The 23232-nt window shown below is 42.6% G+C and overlaps 1 protein-coding gene across 3 annotated transcripts in view; it reads left to right on the top strand.

The window, feature by feature from the left end:
- Positions 1 to 15827: 15827 nt before the first annotated feature.
- Positions 15828 to 23232, top strand: part of ETFA (electron transfer flavoprotein subunit alpha) — an 86932-nt gene continuing 79527 nt past the window's right edge. For all 3 annotated transcript variants that reach the window (XM_036067662.2, XM_078079034.1, XM_078079035.1), the window contains exon 1: positions 15828 to 15975. In XM_036067662.2, the coding sequence (XP_035923555.1) occupies positions 15937 to 15975 (39 nt within the window). In that variant the 5' untranslated portion in view covers positions 15828 to 15936. The remainder of the gene's footprint in view (positions 15976 to 23232) is intronic.

The raw sequence follows: 23232 nt of genomic DNA, 5'->3' as shown, positions 1-23232 counted from the left end.
GTAAATCCATATAATGGAAATGAACTGATTCGCACTGTTTTACAGTTTGAACCCCAGTGCCAGGCACCCCTGGTCAGAATCCAGGCTCTAGCATTTAGCAGCTCTGTGAAATGGGTGTGTACCAAAACCTCTCTGAGCCTCAGTTACAAAGATGGAATAATAACAGTACCCACCTCATCGGGTTGTTGTGAGGATTAAATGCTCATTCATGTACCTGTTGGGCCAAGTCAGCACTTAACTGTGGAGCAGGAGGGGGGAGGATGGAGTATCATGAAGTTACCAAACAGCTTATACAAAATAATTCCATTTTTGTTTTAAAGAGTTAAATGATAAACTCAGCAAATACAATAGAAAGTCATCTTTCAGACTGTCACATTTATTTCCTCTAAGAAGTGGGATTATAGAGAATGTCTATTTTCTTCTTTATGCGTTTTTAAATTCACCGATTGTCTTACACTATATACTTATGACTTTAGAGGGAAAATACACAAACTCTCTTTTTTTAAAGAAAGGAAAAGTAAGCCCTGAATGATCAGGAAGGCCTCAAGAACGAGGTGGGGATTGAACAGGTCTTGTATGACAATGGTTCTCAGACTTTTGGAATTCAAGATCTAAGAAAAAACAATAGGGACATCATATGGGACTGCCACTATTCTATGTTGCTAGGTGAGACATCTATTTATTTTTTTTTAAGATGTAATTTATTTATTTGATAGAGTGAGAGAGCACAAGCAGTGGGAGCAGAGAGGGAGAGGGAGAAGCAGGCTCCCCACTGAGCAAGGAGCCTGATGTGGGGCTCGATCCCAGGACCCTGAGGTCATGACCCGAGCTGAAGGCAGACACTCAACCGACTGAGCCACCCAGGAACCCCCGCCAAGTGGGACATTTTTTAAAAAATTACTATCTACTATCATCACTTGATATAAGAGGAAACATACTAACACCGAAAAAAGAAAAGATCAGTTTCAGAATAAATAGTCCTTTCCATTGAGTTTTGTGAAAAACTCATTGCATCATTTTTATTTTTCTCATCTTGGGCTGAATATTGGGAACAACTGGGGTAGGGTCTTGGAAATGAAAAGGGTCACCAGCAAAGCAGGGAGGCAGCAATGTGGGCACTGTGGAAGGTCTGGCCCCAAGGCTCTCATTACAGTTTCATGGTGTGTAAGGTGAGTATGGAGACTCCTGGGGGCCAAGTGATGATTAGTTCTCAGGGATCCTAATGACGATAACTTGAAATCCCTTTCCTAAGCACTGAGAATACATCTGTGAATAACACAGACATAATCTCTACCCTTTCTCATGGAGGAGGAGACTATGGGACAAGTGTCTTTCATTAAATCTATGAGATCAGAGGAGCTATCAGTCTCCTCTCCTGCATCTTCTACAGGACTGGTGAAGGACAGCAAGCTCAGCAAAGATCTTCTGAACCACAGAGACTTCAGGTGCCCTGAAAGTCTGGCTGAGGACATTACAGGGAAGGACAGCCATCCAGTGGGACTTCAGATGGTATCTCTTGGGCACCTGCAGGCTCTTTGCACCAACAAATGTTTTAGTATTCATTTCTATCTATGAGTATATTGGAAAGATATGCATGTTTTATTAAGCTCAGAATAAGACTTCAATATTTATGTATAAAGCTCAAGCTTCACTTCAGCATTAAGAAGGCTAGCAAAATGCAAGTCTAATTCGATAATGTAGGCATATTCCTTTGCCATTAATCCCATGAATCATACATGTCTCCTCTAAGAGCCTGAAATCTGAATATTTTAGCACAAGTAAATTATCAGGAGAGTAAAAACTCACTAATTGGGACAAACTGGGAGCAGTCAGAATGCATTCTAGAGGATGTTAAAATCAAAGTTACCTTCTCATAAAATCTATACATGTCTATATATACATTATATTAAATATCAACAAAATTGACAGGAGATGAGTCATGGCCAAACAGAGATCCCATCTTAGCTGCTTTCACATGGAGCTAAGAATGCCATAACTTTAGAACCTTGTTTATTAGTGTGCCTAGAGATGCAGCCAATGTCTGAAAGAATCGTTTTGGAAAATAACCACTTTTTCACGATGGTAGATAAAATCAGCGTGCTTATTATACCCTTTTTTCACAGATGATTATAATGGATGTCTTTACTTCAGCTGGGATTCTTTTTTTTTTAAACAATTTTATTTATTGAGAGGGAGAGAGAGAGAGAGGGAGAGCAAGCCCGGAGAGGGGCAGAGGTAAGGGAGAGAGAGAATCCCAAGCAGACTCCACACTGAGCGTGGAGCCCAACACAGGGCTCGATCTCACGACCCTGAGATCATGACCTGAGCTGAAATCAAGAGTCAGACCCCAACCAACTGAGCTACCCAGGCACCCTTCAGCTAGGATTCTTATTATAAATTCACAGCTTCTAAACTGAACACTGCAAAGTCTTCCATCTTGTAATTGACACATATGGGGAGGGTTTCCCAACTTTCCCAAGTGAGAATTAGTTGGATTGTGGCTGTACTTCTGATTGGCAAGGTCTCTTTTTATAAAGTACTTTTGTTTCTTTCTCATTAGGGGAAAACCTACTTCTTAAGCATTTACTATGAGCTTCTAGAATGGAAGCCCTTGAGGGTGAGGACTATGTCTATTTTACCCTCTGGGCTCAGAATAGAGCCTGCATATAACTGCTCAATAAATGGTTGTTGAAGTTGTGGTGTCCAGGTGTCCCTGCTTAGGTGGTAGCCAGCTTCCAAGATGGCCTCCAACGATCCCTGCCTCCTGTTATTTTCACCCTTATGTAGTCCTCTCTCACACTCTATCAGGATCGGTGAGTGTGACGGGGGGAATATGGCAGTCATGATGATATGTCACTACCAAGCTTAGGTTATAAAGGACTGCAGCTTACATCTTGGTATCTCTGCTTTTTTTTTTTTTTTTTTAAGATTTTATTTATTTGAGAGAGAGAAAGTACAAGCAGGGCAGAAGGAAAGGGAGAAGCAGACTCTCCGCTGAGCAGGGAGCCGGACACGACTTGATCCCAGGACCCCGAGATCATGATCTGAGCCGAATGCAGATGCTTAACTGATTGAGCCATCCAGGTGCCCTGCTATCTCTGTCTTTATCTATCTCTCTGATCTCTGCCTTTGGGAAAAGCCACATAGATAGGTCCCTGTGGTAAGGCATTGCAGCCTCCTGCCAACAGCTACCCAGGTGGTCTTGGAAGTCTGAGCCAGAACCACCCAGCTGAGCCATTATATGATTCCCTAACCCTCAGAAACTCTAATATAATAAATGTTGTTTCAAGATGCCAAATGCGGAGGGTAATTTGTTACACAGCAGTAGAAAACTAGTACAACATGAACTCCCACCCATTTCTCACGAAAACCCTGTGAGGAAGGCATTCACAACACTTTCTGACCAGTGAAGATGCAGAGGTTGGCAAAATCAAGGAACCTGTCTAAGACATCTCGGATATAAACCCAGGTCAGACACCTGCTATCTCTCAGAGAATAAAAATATCACATTTCTCTTACCCAAATAATCTTACCCTTAAAATCTGTCACTCTGTTATCATTTGGGATTTTGACATCTGGTAATAATAAGAGCAGTGACTATTAAAAATATACCAAGGGAAGCTGTTTGCATAACCCATAAATGTTCGAGGTTTCATGGTCATGATTTCCAAATAGAGAAATGACAACACATCGGAAGGAACAGATGAGTTGAAAGGAGAATCTGAAAGTGGCATAGTTAAAATCATCTCTAGGTATTTTTAGCACAAAGAAAGAAGTCCTGTTGGTAAACACTGCTAAAATGTAGGACCATTTTCATGTGCTATATTTAGGAAGTCAGTGAATGTCATAGCAAAACGATTGCTCGTTGAGAACATGGACGAGCCTTGAAAATATGAATATAGGCCCATTGTTATGTGGCCCTTATTGAAGCAGAGGAGGGGACCACCCAGAAACAGTACTCTGGGATCCAATCTCCCTCAGCCTCCAAATGCTAAGTGAAAAAGTGGGTCTGCTGTGCAAGCACAGCTTCGACAAATCCTTGGATCTCTTTTTCTTCCAACCAGACTGCTGCCCCTAAAATACTCAAATACAGAAATTCTGGGGTGGCTCTGGGAAGCAGTGAACTTGAGCCATATAGATGGATATCAGAGAGAACTGAGGGGTATTAAGTAGATCAAATTAAGGTGTAAAACAGCAATGCTCACTCACAGAGTCCTGAAACACTGGTGGGTCTAGGTTGGTGTATGAGATGTGTGCAAGACCTTTGCCACCTTTTTCAAATGATTTGTTAAAACAGAAAATAAATGAGAGAACTTATCATAACATCCCTCACCTTCATGTGTGATGTGTGTGTGTGTCTATGTTGTGTGTGTATCTATATCCTATGCAATTTACACACTTAAAGTGTACAGTTTGATGGGTTTTAGTATATTCACAGAGTTGTGCAACCATCACCACAATTTTGGACATTTTCATTACGCCCTCCCTGAAAGTACATACCCATTAGCAGTCACTCCCCATTACTCATTCCCTCCTCAGCCATAGGCAACCACTCATCTACTTTCTATCTCTACAGATTTGCCTATTCTGGACATTTCATATAGAATCATATACTCTGTGCTGTTTTGTGACTGGCTTCTTCTACTTAGCATGATCTTTTCAAAGTTTCTTCATGTGGTAGCATGCATCATTATCTCCTTATTACTGAACAATAGTCTATTGTGTGAACACATCACATTTTATTTATCCATTCATCAGTTGATGGTCACTTGCGTTGTTTTCCCTTTTTGGCTATTATGAATAATGCTGCTACGAACATTCGTGTACAAGTTTTGTGTGAACACACATTTTCATTTCTCTTGGGCACACACCTAGGAACGGAATTTGCTGGGTCATATGGTAACTCTATGTTTAACATTTTGGGGAGCTGCCAGATTGTTCACCCAATTGGCTGCATCGGGTTCGACTTTCTCCACATCCTCCTCAACAGTTGTGGGATTATCTGTCTTTTTGAGGATAGCTGTTCTAGTGCGTGTGAAGTGCTATCTCATTGTGGTTTTGATTTACATCTCCCTGATGACTAATGATGTCAAGTCTTTTCATGTGCTTATTGGCACATGAAGACATTTGTATATATTCTATGGGGAAAAGTCTATTCAGATTCTCTGCCCATTTAAAAAATTGGGTTCTTTTTCATTATTGGGTTGGAAGAGTTCTTTATATATTCTGGATACAATCCCTTATCAGATATATAATTTGCCAGTATTTTCTCCTATTCTGTGGGATGTCTTTTCACTTTCTTGATGGTGTCTCCTGAAGTACAAAAGTTTTAAATATCAATAAAGTCTAATTTATCAATGTTTTCTTTTGCTGCTCATGCTTTTGGTGTTACCTAACCTAAGGTCAAGATGATTTACTCATGTTTTATTCTAAGAATTTTATAGTTTAAGCTCTTATGTTTTGATCTATGGTTTATTTTGCGTTAATTCTTGTGTATGGTATAAAGAAGGGGTCTACATGGACTCTGAAAAACAAACTGAGGGTTCTAGAGGGGAGGGGGGTGGGAGGATGGGTTAGCCTGGTGATGGGTATTGAGGAGGGCACGTTCTGCATGGAGCACTGGGTGTTATGCACAAACAATGAATCATGGAACACTATATCTAAAACTAATGATGTAATGTATGGGGATTAACATAACAATAAAAAAATTTAAAAAAAAAAGAAGGGGTCTAGCTTCATTCTTTTGCATGTGGAAAACCTCACAATGAGTTACTTTTTCAAGGAGAAGCAAAAGAATGAGATTTTTGGTGCCTGACCTTTCATTATAGTATTTAAAATTCAAATGATTAGATTCTAACTTCCCTTGTGGCCCTTAATTCATTTCCCCTCCCTCCCTCCATCCCTCCTTCCTTCCTTCCTTCTTTCCTTTCTCCTTTCACAGTTGTTGCCAACTTCTGTTGTTATTCCTTCAGACAATTAACAAATAGTTATTGAGCACCTGCTGCACGCCTGGTAGTTCACCATGGGATGAAGGAGAATATGTACAAAACACAGACTCTGTCCTAAAAGAGTTTACGGTTCAGTTGAGGTAGTGAGTTTCACATATATTAAACATTAACCAGTAACAAGGTCAATAACAACCTAGGGTTCAAACTGGTCCCAGAAATACAGTGAAATATTTGTATTGTGGCAAGACAGCAAAACCACATATAGATCAATGAATACAATTGAAGAGATGTGGGGATCAGAGCACTCACAGGGTGCTGGTGGAAATGTAACATGATGTAGCCACATTGGAAAACCGTTTGGCAGTTCCTTAAATGGTTAGACATAAAGTTGCCAATTCTAACCCTAGAGAAATGAAAACACATCCAGACAAAAACTTGTACACAAATGCTTATAGCAGCATTATTCATAAGAGCCTAAAAGTGAAAAAAAAAAAACCCAAATGTCCACCAACTGATGAATGGATAAATAAAATGTAGTATACCCATGTAATAGGATATTATTCAGTCATTACAAAGAATAAAATATGGGTACATGCTACAACGTGGGTGAACCTTGAAAAGACTGTGCTAAGTGAAAGAAGCTAGTCACCAAAGAGCACAAATTATATGACTCCATTTATAAAAAAATGTTCATAATAGGCAAATCCATAGACAAAGTAGATGAGTGGCTGTTTAAGGTTTGGGGAGTGGGGTGATAGGAGTGCAACAGCCAGAGTTTGAGGTTTCTTTTTGAGGTGATCAAAATATTTTAAAATTGACTGGGGTGATGGTTGCACAACTCTGAATTTACCAAAAATAATGTTATCTGTAAAAATTAAATGGGTAAATTATATGGCACATGAATTATATCTCAATAAAGCTGTTGTTAGAAAACAAGGACACAAAGACAACCAAAGCCAGAGGGATGAGGAAAAGGGAGAGATAAGTGCAGGCTGGGAGGTCTAAGAAGGCTTCATAGCAAAAAGCTCATCTGTTCATCCATCTATTCATTTGTTCATCCATGAAGTATGCATTTATATGTGCCAGACACTGTGCTAGGTGCAAGGGATCCAGCAATGAATTGAATAAAGCCCTTGCCCTGAAAAATAAAACATAGTTAGGAGAAGGAGAAAATGGAGAGGGGGCTACATATCAGTGGTTGAAGAAAGCCTCTTCAGGAGGTAGTATTTAAGCTGAGACCTGAATGAAGAGTGACTGCAAACTATGTGGAAGCTCTGGAAGAAAAGCATTCCAGACAGAGGGAACAGCAAGTACAAAGGCTTCAAGGCAGGAGTATGCTTCTGTGTTGGAGACAGAATAGAAAGAGTACCTGAAGTGGAAGAAAAGAGATAAATCCGAGAGTCAAGCAGGGGCCAGATCAAGGAAAGATTTGAAGCCATTACAAGATCTTTGGATTTTTTTTCCTCAGTGTGATGGGGGAGGGTTTTGAACAGAGATGGTATAATGTGGTTTATATTTTAAAAGCGTCTCTATTCTGAGGAGGATAGCCTGTGAAGGCAAGGGCAGAGGCTCAGAGACTAGCTGGGAGGCTGCTGCAATGGTCCCAGGGAGAAAGAACGGGGCTTGGACCTGAGTGGAAGCAGAAAGCTAAAACCAACAGGATTTGCTGATGGATTGGGTGGAGGACATGGGTCAGATTTTAAAATGAAATGTTTAAGTTATGTTTCTACCAACATCCTGATTGTAAATTATACAAGCAGAGATTTCAAGATGGTGACCTGCTGTGCATGTTTGTGTGTGCATGTGTTTTAATCAACTTTATTGAGGCGAAATTTACACATAGTAAAGTTCACCAATTTTAAATGCACGGTTTTTTTTAGTTTTGATAAATGTATACAGCCATTGCATATACTACAATCATGATATAGAACCTTTTAATCTCCCTAGAACGTTCCCTCATGCCCATTTGCCAGGCCTAGCTCCTAGAAACCATTTACCTGTTTTCTGATCCTGTAGTTGTGCCTTTTACAGACTGTCATGTAAATAGAATCATATGTCTTTTGTGTCTGGCTTATTTCACTTAGTACAGTGCTTTTGAGATTGATCCACGGAGTTGCATGTGTCAGTACTGTGCACCTTGTTCACGGCTTTACAGTGAATGCAATAGACCATACGTCGTCATTTTGGGAAGCTCTAACAAAATACCATAGACTGGGTGACTTAAACAAGAGAGATATGTTTTCTTACAGTTCTAGAAGTCTGAGATCAGGGTATCAGCATGGTTGGGCTCTTGTGAGGACTTTCTTCCAGGCTCGCAGATGGCCAGCTTCTCTCTGGGTCATCACATGGGGGAGAGGGCACGGGCACACTAATCCCATTACGAGGGCTCCAGCCTCATGGCCTCCTCCACACCTAATTATCAAGGCCCCATCTTCAAATATCAAATTGGGGGTTAAGTCTTCAATGTATGAGTTCTGGGGGATATAATTGAGTCCACAGCACAAATGAATACACCAGATCACAATTTGTTCCATGAATCTGCCAGTGAATAAGTGTTTAGATTATTTCCAGTTTGGAGCTGTGATAAATTAAGCTGTTATAAACATTTGAGTACAATTTCAGTCTGGTCTTGGGTGGAAGTATGGCAATAAAACCTCCCCACTGCTAAGCCATCAAACTGCTGTGTGACAGGACAAGTCAGAATATTCAGCTTCTATTTCTGACACACAAAAAATTGTGGAACTGACAATATTCCACTAGAACGCATGATGTTCACTATTGACACTGTGAGCAAACGACACGTGATAGATTCAAAATATTTTCAATGAAACGGCTGCTGATGCACAACACAGTGGACCCCACAGGCTCTGCACGCCTTATGTTTTCACAAGCTTTTACATTTGTCTAACTGAGCTTTCTCTGCTCCACACATACTTTTACCACCATCAGTTGTAATACATCTTTGCAGATTCCACTTCAGGTTGCACTGAATTAGTGTTTTCTCAACTTTTTTGAAAATATCCTGTTCATTCAGACTTTTCACAGAGGCCCATCCTACAGTCATTTCAAATTTGGCATTGACTCCTCGAATAAACAATACTAAGTGAGCAGTATCAGTAACATCTGTTAACTCATCAAAGCCAAGGAAAGCTACTGGAAATAATCTGCTTTGGCTCTCAATTGATTACTGACTTCCTCCCCCCTGTTCTCTTCTGCCCCCAAATCTCATAGTAGCAAACAAGTTCATTCTCTCTGCACACATTTTGTCAGCTGCTGCAGTCAGGCCCAATTTAAGGAATTTGCCATCAGTAAACGGCCCTCCTTGTTTGGCTAACAAATGAATGACTCAGTAACTTTGGTTACAGTTCACTTGCCTTCTCTACCATCTTGAAGAAATTCTGATGTAATGAGATAGTCTGTTTTAAATATCTCACGTTGGGGCGCCTGGGTGGCTCAGTCGTTAAGCATCTGCCTTCGGCTCAGGTCATGATCCCAGGGTCCTGGGATCGAGCCCCGCATCGGGCTCCCTGCTCGGCGGGAAGCCTGCTTCTCCCTCTCCCACTCCCCCTGCTTGTGCTCCCTCTCTCGCTGTGTCTCTCTCTGTCAAATAAATAAATAAAATCTTTAAAAAAAAAAAATATCTCACGTAGCTTATATTCCCTTTTAAATTTTCTAGTTTTTCTGATGGTTGTTCTCCTATGAATTGAGAATGTAGTGTTTGGTGTTTTGTCAATATATATTGCATTCTTTTAGCATGGCTATCATGTTATTGCATAATAAACACAATGCATTGCCATCTAGTTCAATAACAGAAGAATTCACATTCCGTTGGATTACTGTTCAGGCTGGCACATCAGCCCAGCTTCTCCTTCTGCACAATTCTGCTTCTGGCTCACCTTACACAGTTGTGGATCCTAAGCGCACCCTCCTGCTCGTCCTCATGGGCTTGTTCCACGAGAAGAGCCTGCTTCCAAGAGGAGCAGGAATGTAGGAGTGGTCTGAGAAAGCAGGTGATGAGATGGGGTTTTGGAGCCATCTTTCTCTTTGCTAGCCTAGCACCGAGGACCCCCTCACTGCCAGGACCTGGGACACAGATAACTCTTAGCATGAAGTGGTGGTCCAGGTGTGAAGACTTTCACTGGTGGTGAACTGGGATGGTATGCTTCCAGAAGGGAATGTACGAGGCACCTGGGAGACCCGGGGGGGAAGGAAACGGCATTATGGGACTGGGTGGGCAATTATTAAGCTTCACTGAGGCCTTATGGAAAAAATTATTTTAAAGACAAGGAGTCAGGGCACGTGGGTGGCTCAGTCGATTAAGCATCTGCCTTCAGCTCCGGTCATGATCCCGGGGTCCTGGGATCAAGCCCCACATCAGGCTCCCTGCTCAGTGGGGAGTCTGCTTCTCCCTCTCCCTCTGCTGTTCTCAATCTCTGTCGCTCTCTGTCAAATAAATAAATAAAATCTTTAAAAAAATAAAAAATAAAGGCGAGGAGTAATTAATAGGCAGTTGTATAAAAGCTAGAGGGCCTCGTATAGCAAGGCAAACTTCAAGGATCTAAAGGATCCCCATCATTTTTCTATTTAATTTACCAGTATTGCCCCTGCGAAAATCAGCTGAAACCTAGATTATAACAGTAGACTACCACAAACTCACACAAGGAGTAGCCCTATGCAGCTCCCACACCAGATTTCCTGTCTTTGCTAGAGAAATTAACACAGCCCCAGGTATATTTCCTATGGACATTGATTCGATGAATGGGTTCTTTTCTTTTTTTTTTAAGATTTTTTTGGGTTCTTTTTTAATCCCTATGAGAAGAGTGGCTCAGGAACAGTATGCATTCACATGGAACATACAACAGTATACGTACATTTGCGGTCTTCCTCCAAAGTTATGTTAACTTTCCACCTGTCACAATCCTGCAGAACATCACACTGAAGCTATTACATTGATGACGTCATACTAATTCAGCCAGATGGGCAAAATGTGGCTAGCACATTAGAGGCCTGGGTGTAACACATATACTCCAGAGGGTGGGACATAAATTGTATAAAGTTCAGGGGCCTGTCATATCAGAAAGATGTTTAGGGGTCCAGTGTCAAGGGCATGCCACATATCCCATCCAAAGAAAAAGAGAAATTACTGCATTTCCTACCATGAAGAAGGAAGCATAATGCCTGGTAGTTCTCTCTGGGTTCTGGACACAGTATATTTCACACCAGGAATATTGTTCTGGCCCACATACCAGGTGACACAAAAGGCCCCCAGCTTTCCTTGGGGCTCAGGGCAGAAAAAGGTTATAGAGCAGTTTCAGGCTGCAGTGCAAGCAGTCCCTTTATGCTTCCATAGATGGTATAGATGGTATCAGTGTTTTCAGTGGTAGAAAAAGATGCTCTGCGCAGTTTATGGCGAGTTCCACTGGGAGTCACGACCTTGGGGTGTTGGAGCCCAGCCATGCCATCTCTAGGAGAGATTTATGTGCCTTTTGGAAAAAACTGCTGACGTGCAGGGCCTGATCATAGGACACCAAGTGACCGCATGTCAGAATTACCCATCATGAGGCAGGCTCTATCAAACCCACCAAGACATAATATCAGGCAGCCAGCAACAATCCATCCTCTGACGGAACTGGTGCATCTGGGATTGAACACAAGTAGGCTCAGATGGTTCAAGCAAGTTTTGCTTGAGCAGGCAGCCCAGACGTCAGGTCATCACACCACCATTAGACCAGCACCTCCTCAGCTTGCACTGATGGCTATATGTAGGCTTCCTTACAACCAGCTGCAGGAGGAGGAAAAATCCTGTATTTGGCTTGTGGAGAGTTGCCTCAGTATGTGACTGAGAATGGATGGCAGTTACGATATAGCCTCACTTAGGGGTGACCTTGAGAAACAGGGGTGAAAGAAGATCTCAGTGGGCAGAACTTCAGGAGGTGCACTTGGGCATCCACTTTGTGGACAGAGAAGTGCCCCAAAGTTAGAATATATATGAACTCAGGGGCAATGGTGAAAGGACTGTATGGCTGGTAGGGGCCTGGAAGAAGAAATTTGGGAAGATTAGGGACAAGGAGCTTGGGATAGAGGCACAAGGATGGATAGATGTATGGGAGTTGCTACAAGGTATGGAGATCTTTGTTTAAGTAGTCTCCACACGCAACATGGGGCTCAAACTCACGACCCACAAGATCAAGAGTCACATGCTCTACCGACTGAGCCAGCCAGGTGTCCCTAGAGTATGAAGATCTTTGTATCACATGTTAACACCCACCAGAAGGCATCCACTGTAGAAGAGGCATTAAATAACTAAGAAAGGCAAAATTCACTTGGCCAGGTGACCTTAGCCAGTCTCTGTCATCAGCCACCCAGTGCTGGCACTAAGGACACATGAATAAAGTGGCCACAGTGGCAGATATAGAGGCTAGTATGAGCCTAATAGCATGGGATCCCACTTACAAGGACTACTGCTAGCTACTGTAGCTGCTGAATATATCCCCAGTATGATAGCAGTCCTCCAGGAGACCAGTTGGCCATGTAGTAGCAAGTTGACTACATTGAACCCCTTCCATCCTGGAGAAGCCATGATTCATCCTGGCAGGAATTAACATATATTCTGGGTACTGTTTACCTTTCTTGCCCACAGGATCCTATCCAGTACCGCTACCTGAGGGCTTTTTGAATATTTCATTCACCAGCACAAGATCTTACATAATATCATGTCAGATCAGGGACCCAACTCACTGAAGTGAAGGTTCAGGAATGAGTCCCTGATCATAGGATTCACTCATCTAGTCATAGACTGGACCACCCAGAAGCTGCTGGCCTGAAAGGACATCAGAATGGCCTCCTGAAGGCCCACTCGAAGTGCCAGCTTGGAGGCAATACTTTATGAGGATAGGCTTCATCTTCCAGGATGCCACGTACATCTTGAATCAAAGACCTTTATATGGTGCTGTGTCCCCAGTCAGAAGAATACACGGACCCAGGAACCACAGGGTAGAAGCAGGAGAGACCTACTACCATTACTCTCAGTGGGCACTTGTAGAATTTGGGCTTCCAAATCTCACAACTCTGGGCTCTGCAGGGTTAGAGGCATTTGTCCCCAAAGAGGGAATCTTCCACAAGAGGACAAGGCAAGAGTCCTATTGAACTAAGCTACAGTAGCTACCTGAGCACTTTGGACACCTTGTTTGCAGGGACCAGCAGGCAAGAAGGAAAGTCATCATCTTGGCCTGGAGTGATCTACTTAGGTGCTTCTCAGTACTCTCTTGCTCAATTTTGACAATAAATGGACAAGTGCAGCAACCCTGAGCCCCTGAGAAATTGTGGTGGTCAGGGGCTCAGATCCTTAGGTAAGCCACTAAGACCAGAGGAGATGCTAGCTGAGGGGGAGGGGAATTTAGGATCGAAAACAAGAGGGAGACAATGAGTACCAGTTGTGGCCCATGGACAGGTGCAGTAGTTGGGGCTGTAGTTTGTCCCACTCACCCTCCTCTTCTACGTTTCCACCAGGAATCCTGGGGGAGCTCTCCTGAAACCAGCCTGTGAAGAGGAAAGAAGATGGTGAGGTGTTTTCCAAAATAGACTGGAGTAGGCCTTCTAGGGTTGACTGTGGCAAATCCACCCTCCCTTTCCCCACCCACCTCTTCCTTTTCCACTCACTGAACATCCACAAACATGAACCAGGTAGTAAAAACCATGGGTCTTGCTACCAAAGCATCTCATAACTGAGTGGGAACGACAGACATCCAAATATGTATGCAGAAAATCCTCTAATATAAATGTTTTAGCGTTCACGTTTTGGTGGAACTTGACCTCCAGGTAAACATAAAACTCCCCCACCCTCCCCCACAAAGTGCCTAGGGGGCGTCTCACGTGTGTTCAGGAGCAGATCTGGTCCGTTATCACAGACTTCGGCAGTTTTCTGCCTTTTCCTCTCCTCTGGCTCTGCTCTGCTAGGAACCGCTCTACTCTGTGGGTATTGCACCTCTGCAGGCACAGATGCCGTTGATTCACTGCAGCCTGGGAGGTGCCAGAGCTGTCCCATGGGGGTGAGGCTGGGGCATGTTCTCCCCGCTTTTGTGTTTTGCTTTGTCATGGGTGGGGAGGCATGGAAGGAGGTTAGTTTGTGTACCCATTTTTGACATGGTTTTTTAGTTAAATATCCCTTTCAGTTTTTACTTAAAGTACTCTACCCTCTTCCTTCCACTTCCACAGGACTCAGATAAGAATCGAGTGGGGGACCGGACTGGGATGCAAATGCAGTGATAAGTGGAACACTAAATTGTCCCTTCCACAGACGATTCACTGGAGGGCATCCAACAGCTCCAGTCTCCTCATGGGCACAGACATCATCTAGGTGGTTGCAGCTTATGTTCAAGCTGAGTCCTCCCCTCATTGTTCACAGAACCAGGAGGATGAAAAAGAGGGAAGGATTCGTTTATCCTGGAAGATCAGGGAAGACGCTACAGAAGAAATGTCCCCTGAGTGGAGTGTTAAAGGTGGAGTAGAGGTGGGGAAGAGGAAAGTGGAAAGAGCAAAATCTGAGCACGGCGCCCTTAAAATGTTTGTTGACTCAAAGTTCTTGCTCCAGAGAACCTACATTCCCACGCAAGCAGATCAGCAATAAACAAATGAACAAAAATGTGTATCCTTGACATATAAGCCCTATGTGAGCTAATAGGGCTTATATGTCATGTTAAGGGGTTTGCATTTCATCTTAAAAGCCCATAGGGGGCCACTGAAGTGTGTTCAACAGGGGAGTAACATCACCAATCTACCCTTTTGAAAGAGCTCTTTGGTTGCAGTGGGAGATGGATTCGAGGGTGAAGACTGGAAGCTGGGAGAACAGTAAGAAGGAAACTAGAGCAATCCAAACACAGAGTCGGGTAGAAGAGAGTCCTAGATGGATTTGGGAGCTGTTTGGGAGTGGAGTCGCTAGAACTTAGTGACTGGTAGGATAAGGGAATGAAGGAGAGAAAGGAGTCAAGGATGGTCCCTAGGTTTCTGGTTTGAGCAGTTTCGTGGAGGTGGAAAGCATTCCCTGAAAAAGGGAATACAGGAGAATTAAATCTGGAAGGGGATGTTGTCAATTGTGTGGGTTTGAGATGTTGCGGGACTTCCTGAGGAGATGCCCAAGTAGGCTGGTATATATGTGGATCCAAAGGTCAGGAGAGATTTGGCAGTCAAAGGCACTGAAGCCAGGATGTGGGTGGGGTGCCCAATGACAGGCAGAGGAGAGGGCCAGGGTGGGCCCCAAGTCATCCACATCCAAAGCCTTGCCCAGTCTATTGTTCCAGCCATTTTGCCTCTTTCTGCAGGCAGCACACGGTCCTGTCCCTGTCCTTGGACCTTCCCCTTATGGGTTTTTGCCCACAGGGTTCTTTTTTCTAGAACCTAGCTCAAATATCAACAGTTTGGTGAATCCCTCTTTCCATAAAGGAATGATATGTTTATTTGTATGTTTCCTCCAGAGTCTGGTGAGGTCAACATCTCATGCATCCTTTCATTATATTCCCCTGACATGGAAAATATGTTCAGCACGTTACAGGTGTGTAGCGTTGATACGTGTGAGTAAATGAGCGAGCAAAAGAATAATTGGAGTGAGAGGGCTGGGAAGCCAGGAGAGTGACGTCAGCAGCTCAGGGGGAAAGTTCACTGTAACAACGGTGTCCACTGTGGGGCTGAGAGGCCTTCTGGGCCACCGTCAGCTCTAAGTCACCAGCTCTGCCAGGCCTTCGGCACCCGCAGCCTCCCAGAGCAAAGCCTCACCTTTTCCCTACTTCCAAGTCTGGTCCCTAACTTTCCGCCGTCCCCATTGGTTGCGCGACTGCCCAATGGGCAGACAGAATCCGTGAGCTCGCGCTCTTCGCCTGAGGTGTTTCCGCTCTCGTTCGCGCGTCTCGCGAGCGTTATAGTGACTCCCAGAGGCGGGGTTCGGCTCCCGGCGGTGGAAGGGTGACGGTGTTTCGAGCGGACGGGAGCAGAGACCATGTTTCGAGCTGCGGCTCCAGGGCGGCTCCGGCGGGCGGTGAGTCCCGGAGGGGTGGGCCGGGACCGGTGACGGTCCGGCCTCAGTGTGCTGTCCCTGTGAGAGTCTTGGCGAAGGTCATCGTCTCCCACAGACCTGACCGGCCGTAACGCAGACGGGCCCAGCCCGATCTGTAGCTCGGGCTCAGAGTTTTGGGGCCTGCTCTGGACTCCTTCCGGGTCGCCAGCGTTGGGGGGCGGGGGCGAAGTCAGAGGTCAGGGTGACCTCAAGTATGAAGCTGCGCTTCTGCCTCCCCCCCGTCCCCCACCTCCGGGTTTACTCCGCACTCTCCCAGGCCGCCGGGTTCTCCACATTGGCGGGGAGCAGGCTGCCACGTCCCCGGGAATCACCAGCGGAGGGAGGAAAATGTCGCTGCTGGGAGGCCCTTTTGGAAAGAGTTTAAAACCTGAATTCACCTGGAAGCCAACGTTTCTGGAGAAATTAAAACCTTTTCTCTGGGCGCGTCGTGGCTGCTGGCATCCGCTCACAGTCTGGGGGACTGGGGGGGCTGGACGGGGAAGGGTGATTTTGTGGAAACTTGCTATGCTCCCTGGCTATTGGGGCAGTGCTGAGTGTAGGTGATTGTAGTGTAACGTCAACCACCCAATTTGACAGCTTTAGCCAGTTTTGAAAAGCAGGCATCTTTTCGTACTACAGGCTGACCTGGTTTTAAACCAGTAGTAGATTGTTGGTTAAAAAGCCAGGGAACTGCTGATAGTGGTAAGTTTTTGATACTTTCCTTAGTGACAAATCATGAGTTTACCACATTTTTCTCTTGTGAGAAATACTGATAGAAAGTATATTTTTGTCTTTATGCTATGGGACAATAGTATTTGGAGGTTGACCCATTACAAGTCAAGTAACAATTTATATTGTGGATTCTATAAGTTTTCCAATTTACAATTAGGTTAACTGAAAAACAAGATTGTTAAACTGGGTCAGAAACCTTGCTGATGTTTTGTACTTTTTCTACAGGTTGTTTTATGCATGCATATTTTCCCATCACACCACAGAGATTTTTCTAACTGAGACATAGCTGGCAATTTTCCTAGATGTCTGTAGGTTCTTTTTCTGTGTATTCCTTGTTTCATTAAAAAAAAAAAAAGAAAAAATATCCTGTGTGTCTCTGTCTCCTGTGAGAAAAGTTCAAATCCCCCTCCTTCAGGGCATTGTTCATTCTTTATCCCAGGAGATTTTTTTTCCTCAGAAGATACAGATATAAACAAGTTAAAGTCATTGATTTGGGAAAATTCCACGTATCAGAGTCAGACTGGCAGAAAAATAGCTATGCAGTAATTAGAAGGTAGTTTTGTGGGCAGGTTAGGAGTCTGGCATAAGTGAAATAATCTTGCGCCTGGGTGGCTCAGTTGGTTAAGTGTCTGCCTTCAGCTCAGGTCATGATATCAGGGTCCTGGGATCGAGCCCCATGTCTGGCTCCCTGCTCAGTGGGGAGTTGGCTTCTCCTTCTGCCCCCCACCCCGCTTGTGTTCTCTCTCTCTTTAAATAAATAAAATCTTAAAAAAAAATAAGTGAAATAATTTTAGTGGGGGCAATTTAGGACTCAGATGTTTTATAGATCTAACAGAAAAAATGGAATGATTAGCTTAAGTTTAACACAATTTGCCAATAGACATACACGGTATTTCCAAATCTTTATTGTGGTTTGCCAAAAAGTTTGACCTTGACTTACTTTGAAAATATGAAGTCAAGCTAAGTAGAGTAGTTGCCCTAAAGTCATAAGAATGTTTCAGAGTTGAATTTCAAGAATATAAGGAAGTGGCGGGAACATGTCTAAAATAGATCCATAAATACACATACATATTTAACTTTTTAAATTTTGAAATAATTTCAAACTTACAGGAAAGCTGTAAGAATAGTGTACATAATTCTCAAAACCCTTTCAGTTTTACTAGTTGTTAATAGTTTGGCACATGTGCTTTATTTCTTTTCATATATACTTATTTTTCTTTTTCCTTTTTTTTTTTTTAAGATTTATTTATTTGAGGGAAAGCGCGTGTGCATGCATGAGAGAGAGAGAGCAAGAGAAAGAGAGCGCGCACCAGCACATGCACTCTGGGGGAGGGCCAGAGGGAGGGAGAGGGAGAATCCAGAAGCAGAATCCCGTGGAGCTGTTTTCATGGAGCCGAGATCCTGACCTGAGCTGAAACCAAGGGTTGGCCACTCAACTGACTGAGCCACCCAGGTGCCCCTTATTATTTTTCTGAACCATTTGAGAATGTGTTGCAGACATACCCCTTATTCTTAAGTAAGTCAGTGTGTATTTTCTGAGAACAAGGAGGTTCACTTTCATTTCCGCAGTAAAATCGACAAAGTCAGGAACTTTAACAATGATACAGTACTGTTATCTAATCTGCAGACATTCATATGTTGCCAGTTGTCACATTAATATCATTTATAGCAATTTTTCTAACAGTTTGGTTTAGGGTAGTCCAGGATCATGCCTTGTATTTAGTTTTCATGTCTCTTTAGTCTTTGTTAGAAAAGCTCCTCAGCCTTTCTTTAGCATTGATGGCATTGACTTTTTTTTTTTCTTTTAAAGATTTGTTTATTTGACAGAGAGAGACACAGTGAGAGAGGGAACACAAGCAGGGGGAGTGAGAGGAAGAAGCAGGCTTCCCGCGGAGCAGGGAGCCCGATGCAGGGCTCCATCCCAGGACCCTGGGATCATGACCTGAGCCGAAGGCAGACGCTTAACGACTGAGCCACCCAGGCGCCCCTGGCATTGACATTTTTGAAGAGTACAGGCCTTCTTTTTTGTTGACTGTTTCCGATTTAGGTTTGTCTGGTGTTTTCCTCATGGTTATTTTGGCGGGAGTCTCGCAGAAGTGATATGTGTTCTCAGTGCATCATGTTAGGAGGCTCATAATGTTGATTTATCCCATTATTGGTGATATTAACTTTACTTAGCTAAAGTGTTGTTCACCAGGTTTTTCCACTAACAAGTTACTACTTCTACCTTTGTGATTTTTAACTAATTTGTAGGGAGATACATTGAGATTATGTAAATCTCCTGTTTCCCATTAGTCTTAACATCTATTGATGTTAAGAGAAATTATTACTAAAATGTAAAATGGTAATTTTTCGAATTCCATCATTCCTTCTACATTTATTAGCATTCTATTATAAGGAAAAACATTTCCTTCTTGCTTATCTATGTATTTATTATGGATCCTTTATTTAGTAGATTATAATCCATTAATATCACATTTTTTTATTAGGTTATGTTAATCACCATACATCATTAGTTTATGATGTAGTGTTCCGTGATTCATTGTTTGCATATAACAGCCAGTGCTCCATTCAGTACGTGCCCTCTTTAATACCCATCACCGGGTTAACCCATCCCCCCACCCCCCTCCCCTCTAGAACCCTCAGTTTGTTTCTCAGAGTCCATACTCTCTCATGGTTTGTCTCCCCTCCAATTTCCCCCCCCTTCATTTTCCCCTTCCTGCTATCTTCTTCTTTTTTTTTTTTTAACATACAATGTATTATTGGTTTCAGAGGGGGAGGTCTGTGATTCAACAGTCTTACACAATTCACAGCGCTCACCATAGCACATACCCTCCCCAATGTCTATCACCCAGCCACCCCATCCCTCCCACCCCCCACCACTCCAGCAACCCTCAGTTTGTTTCCTGAGATTAAGAATTCCTCGTATCAGTGAGGTCATATGATACATGTCTTTCTCTGATTGACTTATTTCGCTCAGCATAACACCCTCCAGTTCCATCCATGTCGTTGCAAATGGCAAGATCTCATTCCTTTTGATGGCTGCATAATATTCCATTGTATATATATACCACATGTTCTTCATCCATTCATCTGTCGATGGAGATCTTGGCTCTTTCCACAGTTTGGCTATTGTGGACATTGCTGCTATAAACATCAGGGTGCACGTACCCCTTCGGATCCCTACATTTGTATCTTTGGGGTAAATACCCAGTAGTGCAATTGCTGAGTTGTATGGTAGCTCTATTTTCAACTGTTTGAGGAACCTCCATACTGTTTTCCAGAGTGGCTGCACCAGCTTGCATTCCCACCAACATTGTAGGAGGGTTCCCCTTTCTCCGCATCCCCACCAACATCTGTCGTTTCCTGACTTGTTAATTTTAGCCATTCTGATTGATGTGAGGTGGTATCTCATTGAGGTTTTAATTTGGATTTCCCAGATGCCGAGCAATGTTGAGCACTTTTTCATGTGTCTGTTGGCCATTTGGATGTCTTCTTTGGAAAAATGTCTGTTCATGTCTTCTGCCCATTTCTTGATTGGATTATTCTTTGGGTGTTGAGTTTGATAAGTTCTTTATAGATTTTGGATACTAGCCCTTTATCTGATATGTCATTTGCAGATATCTTCTCCCATTCTGTCGGCTGTCTTTTGGTTTTGTTGACTGTTTCCTTTGCTGTGCAAAAGCTTTTTATCTTGATGAAGTCCCAGTAGTTCATTTTTGCTCTTGCTTCCCTTGCCTTTGGCGATGTTTCTAGGAAGAAGTTGCTGCGGCTGAGGTCGAAGAGGTTGCTGCCTGTGTTCTCCTTTAGGATTTTGATGGACTCCTATCTCACATTTAGGTCTTTCAACCATTTTGAGTTTATTTTTTGTGTGTGGTGTAAGGAAATGGTCCAGTTTCATTCTTCTGCATGTGGCTGTCCAATTTTCCCAACACCATTTGTTGAAGAGACTGTCTTTTTTCCATTGGACATTCTTTCCTGCTTTGTCGAAGATTAGTTGACCATAGAGTTGAGGGTCCATTTCTGGGCTCTCTATTCTATTCCATTGATCTATGTGTCCGTTTTTATGCCGGTACCATACTGTCTTGATGATGACAGCTTTGTAATAGAGATTGAAGTCTGGAATTATGATGCCACCGGCTTTGCTTTTCTTTTTCAACATTCCTCTGGCTATTCGGGGTCTTTTCCAGTTCCATACAAATTTTAGGATTATTTCTTCCATTTCTTTGAAAAAAGTGGATGGTCTTTTGATAGAGATTGCTTTGAATGTGTAGATTGCTGTCAGTAACATTGACATCTTCACAATATTTGTTCTTCCAATCCATGAGCATGGAACGTTTTTCCATTTCTTTGTGTCTTCCTCAATTTCTTTCATGAGTATTTTATAGTTTTCTGAGTACAGATTCTTTACCTCTTTGGTTAGATTTATTCCTAGGTATCTTATGGTTTTGGGTGCAATGTAAAGGGGATCGACTCCTTAATTTCTCTTTCTTCTGTCTCCTTGTTGGTGTATAGGAATGCCACTGATTTCTGTGCATTGATTTTATATCCTGCCACTTGACTGAATTCCTGTATGAGTTCTAGCAGTTTTGGGGTGGAGTCTTTTGGGTTTTCCACATATATATCATATCATCTGCAAAGAGTGAGAGTTTGACTTCTTCTTTGCTGATTCGGATGCCTTTTATTTCTATTTGTTGTCTGATTGTGTGGCTAGGACTTCTAATACTATGTTGAATAGCAGTGGTGAGAGTGGACATCCCTGCCGTGTTCCTGACCTTAGTGGGAAAGCTCTCAGTTTTTCCCCATTGAAAATGATATTGGCTGTGGGTTTTTCATAGATGGCTTTTATGATATTGAGGTATGTACCCTCTATCCCTATACTCTAGAGTTTTGATCAAGAAAGGATGCTGTACTTTGTCAGATGCTTTTTCTACATCTATTGAGAGGATCCTATGGTTCTTGTTCTTTCTTTTATTAATGTAGTTTATCACATTGATTGATTTGCAGGGGTTGAACCAACCTTGCAGCCCAGGGATAAATCCCACTTGGTCATGGTGAATAATCCTTTTAATGTACTGTTGGATCCTATTGGCTAGTATTTTGGTGAGAATTTTTGCATCCATGTTCATCAAGGATATTGGTCTGTAATTCTCCTTTTTGATGGGGTCTTTGTCTGGTTTGGGGATCAAGGTGTAATGATGGCCTCATAAACAAGTTTGGAAGTTTTCCTTCCATTTCTATTTTTTGGCACAGTTTCAGAAGAATAGGTATTAATTCTTCTTTAAATGTTTGGTAGAATTCCCCTGGGAAGCCATCTGGCCCTGGGCTTTTGTGTTTTGGGAGATTTTTGATGACTGCTTCAATTTCCTTAGTGGTTATACGTCTGTTCAGGTTTTCTATTTCTTCCTGGTTCAGTTTTGGTAGTTGAAACATCTCTAGGAATGCATCCATTTCTTCTATATTATCTAATTTGCTGGCATATAGTTGCTCATAATGTGTTCTTATAATTGTTTGTATTTCTTTGGTGTTGGTTGTGATCTCTCCTCTTTCATTCATGATTTCATTTATTTGGGTCATTTTTCTTTTTGATAAGTCTGGCCAGGGGTTTATCAATCTTGTTAATTCTTTCAAAGAACCAGCTCCTAGTTTCGTTGATCTGTTCTACCTTTCTTTTGGTTTTTATTTCATTGATTTTGCTCAGATCTTTATTATTTCTCTTCTCCTGCTGAATTTTGCCTTTATTTGCTGTTCTTTCTCCAGCTCCTTTAGGTGTAGGGTTAGGTTGTGTATTTGAGACCTTTCTTGTTTCTTGAGAAAGGCTTGTATTGCTATATACTTTCCTCTTAGGACTGCCTTTGCTGCATCCCAAAGATTTTGAACACTTGTGTTTTCATTTTCATTTGTTTCCATGAATTTTTAAAATTCTTCTTTAATTTCCTGGTTGACCCATTCATTCTTTAGTAGGATGCTCTTTAGTCTCCACGTATTTGAGTTCTTTCCAACTTTCCTCTTGTGATTGAGTTCTAGTTTCAAAACATTGTGGTCTGAAAATATGCATGGAATGATCCCAATCTTTTGGTACCTGTTGAGACCTGAATGTGGCCTAGGATGTGATCTATTCTGGAGAATGTTCCATGGGCACTAGAGAAGAATGTGTATTCTGTTGCTTTGGGATGGAATGTTCTGAATATATCTGTGAAGTCCATTTGGTCCAGTGTGTCATTTAAAGTCTTTATTCCCTTGTTGATCTTTTGCTTAGATGATCTGTCCACTTCAGTGAGGGGGGTGTTAAAGTCCCCCACTATTATTGTATTGTTGTCGATGTGTTTCTTTGCTTTTGTTATTAATTGGCTTATATAATTGGCTGCTCCCATGTTAGGGGCATAGATATTTACAATTGTTAGGTCTTCTTGTTGGATAGAGCCTTTAAGTAGGATATAGTGTCCTTCCTCATCTCTTATTATAGTCTTTGGTTTAAAATCTAATTTGTCTGATATAAGGATTGCC

The sequence above is a fragment of the Halichoerus grypus genome, chromosome 8, assembly GCF_964656455.1.
Source record: "Halichoerus grypus chromosome 8, mHalGry1.hap1.1, whole genome shotgun sequence".
NCBI classification, from domain to species: Eukaryota; Metazoa; Chordata; class Mammalia; order Carnivora; family Phocidae; genus Halichoerus; species Halichoerus grypus.
This window is presented reverse-complemented; position numbering and strand designations above follow the sequence as displayed.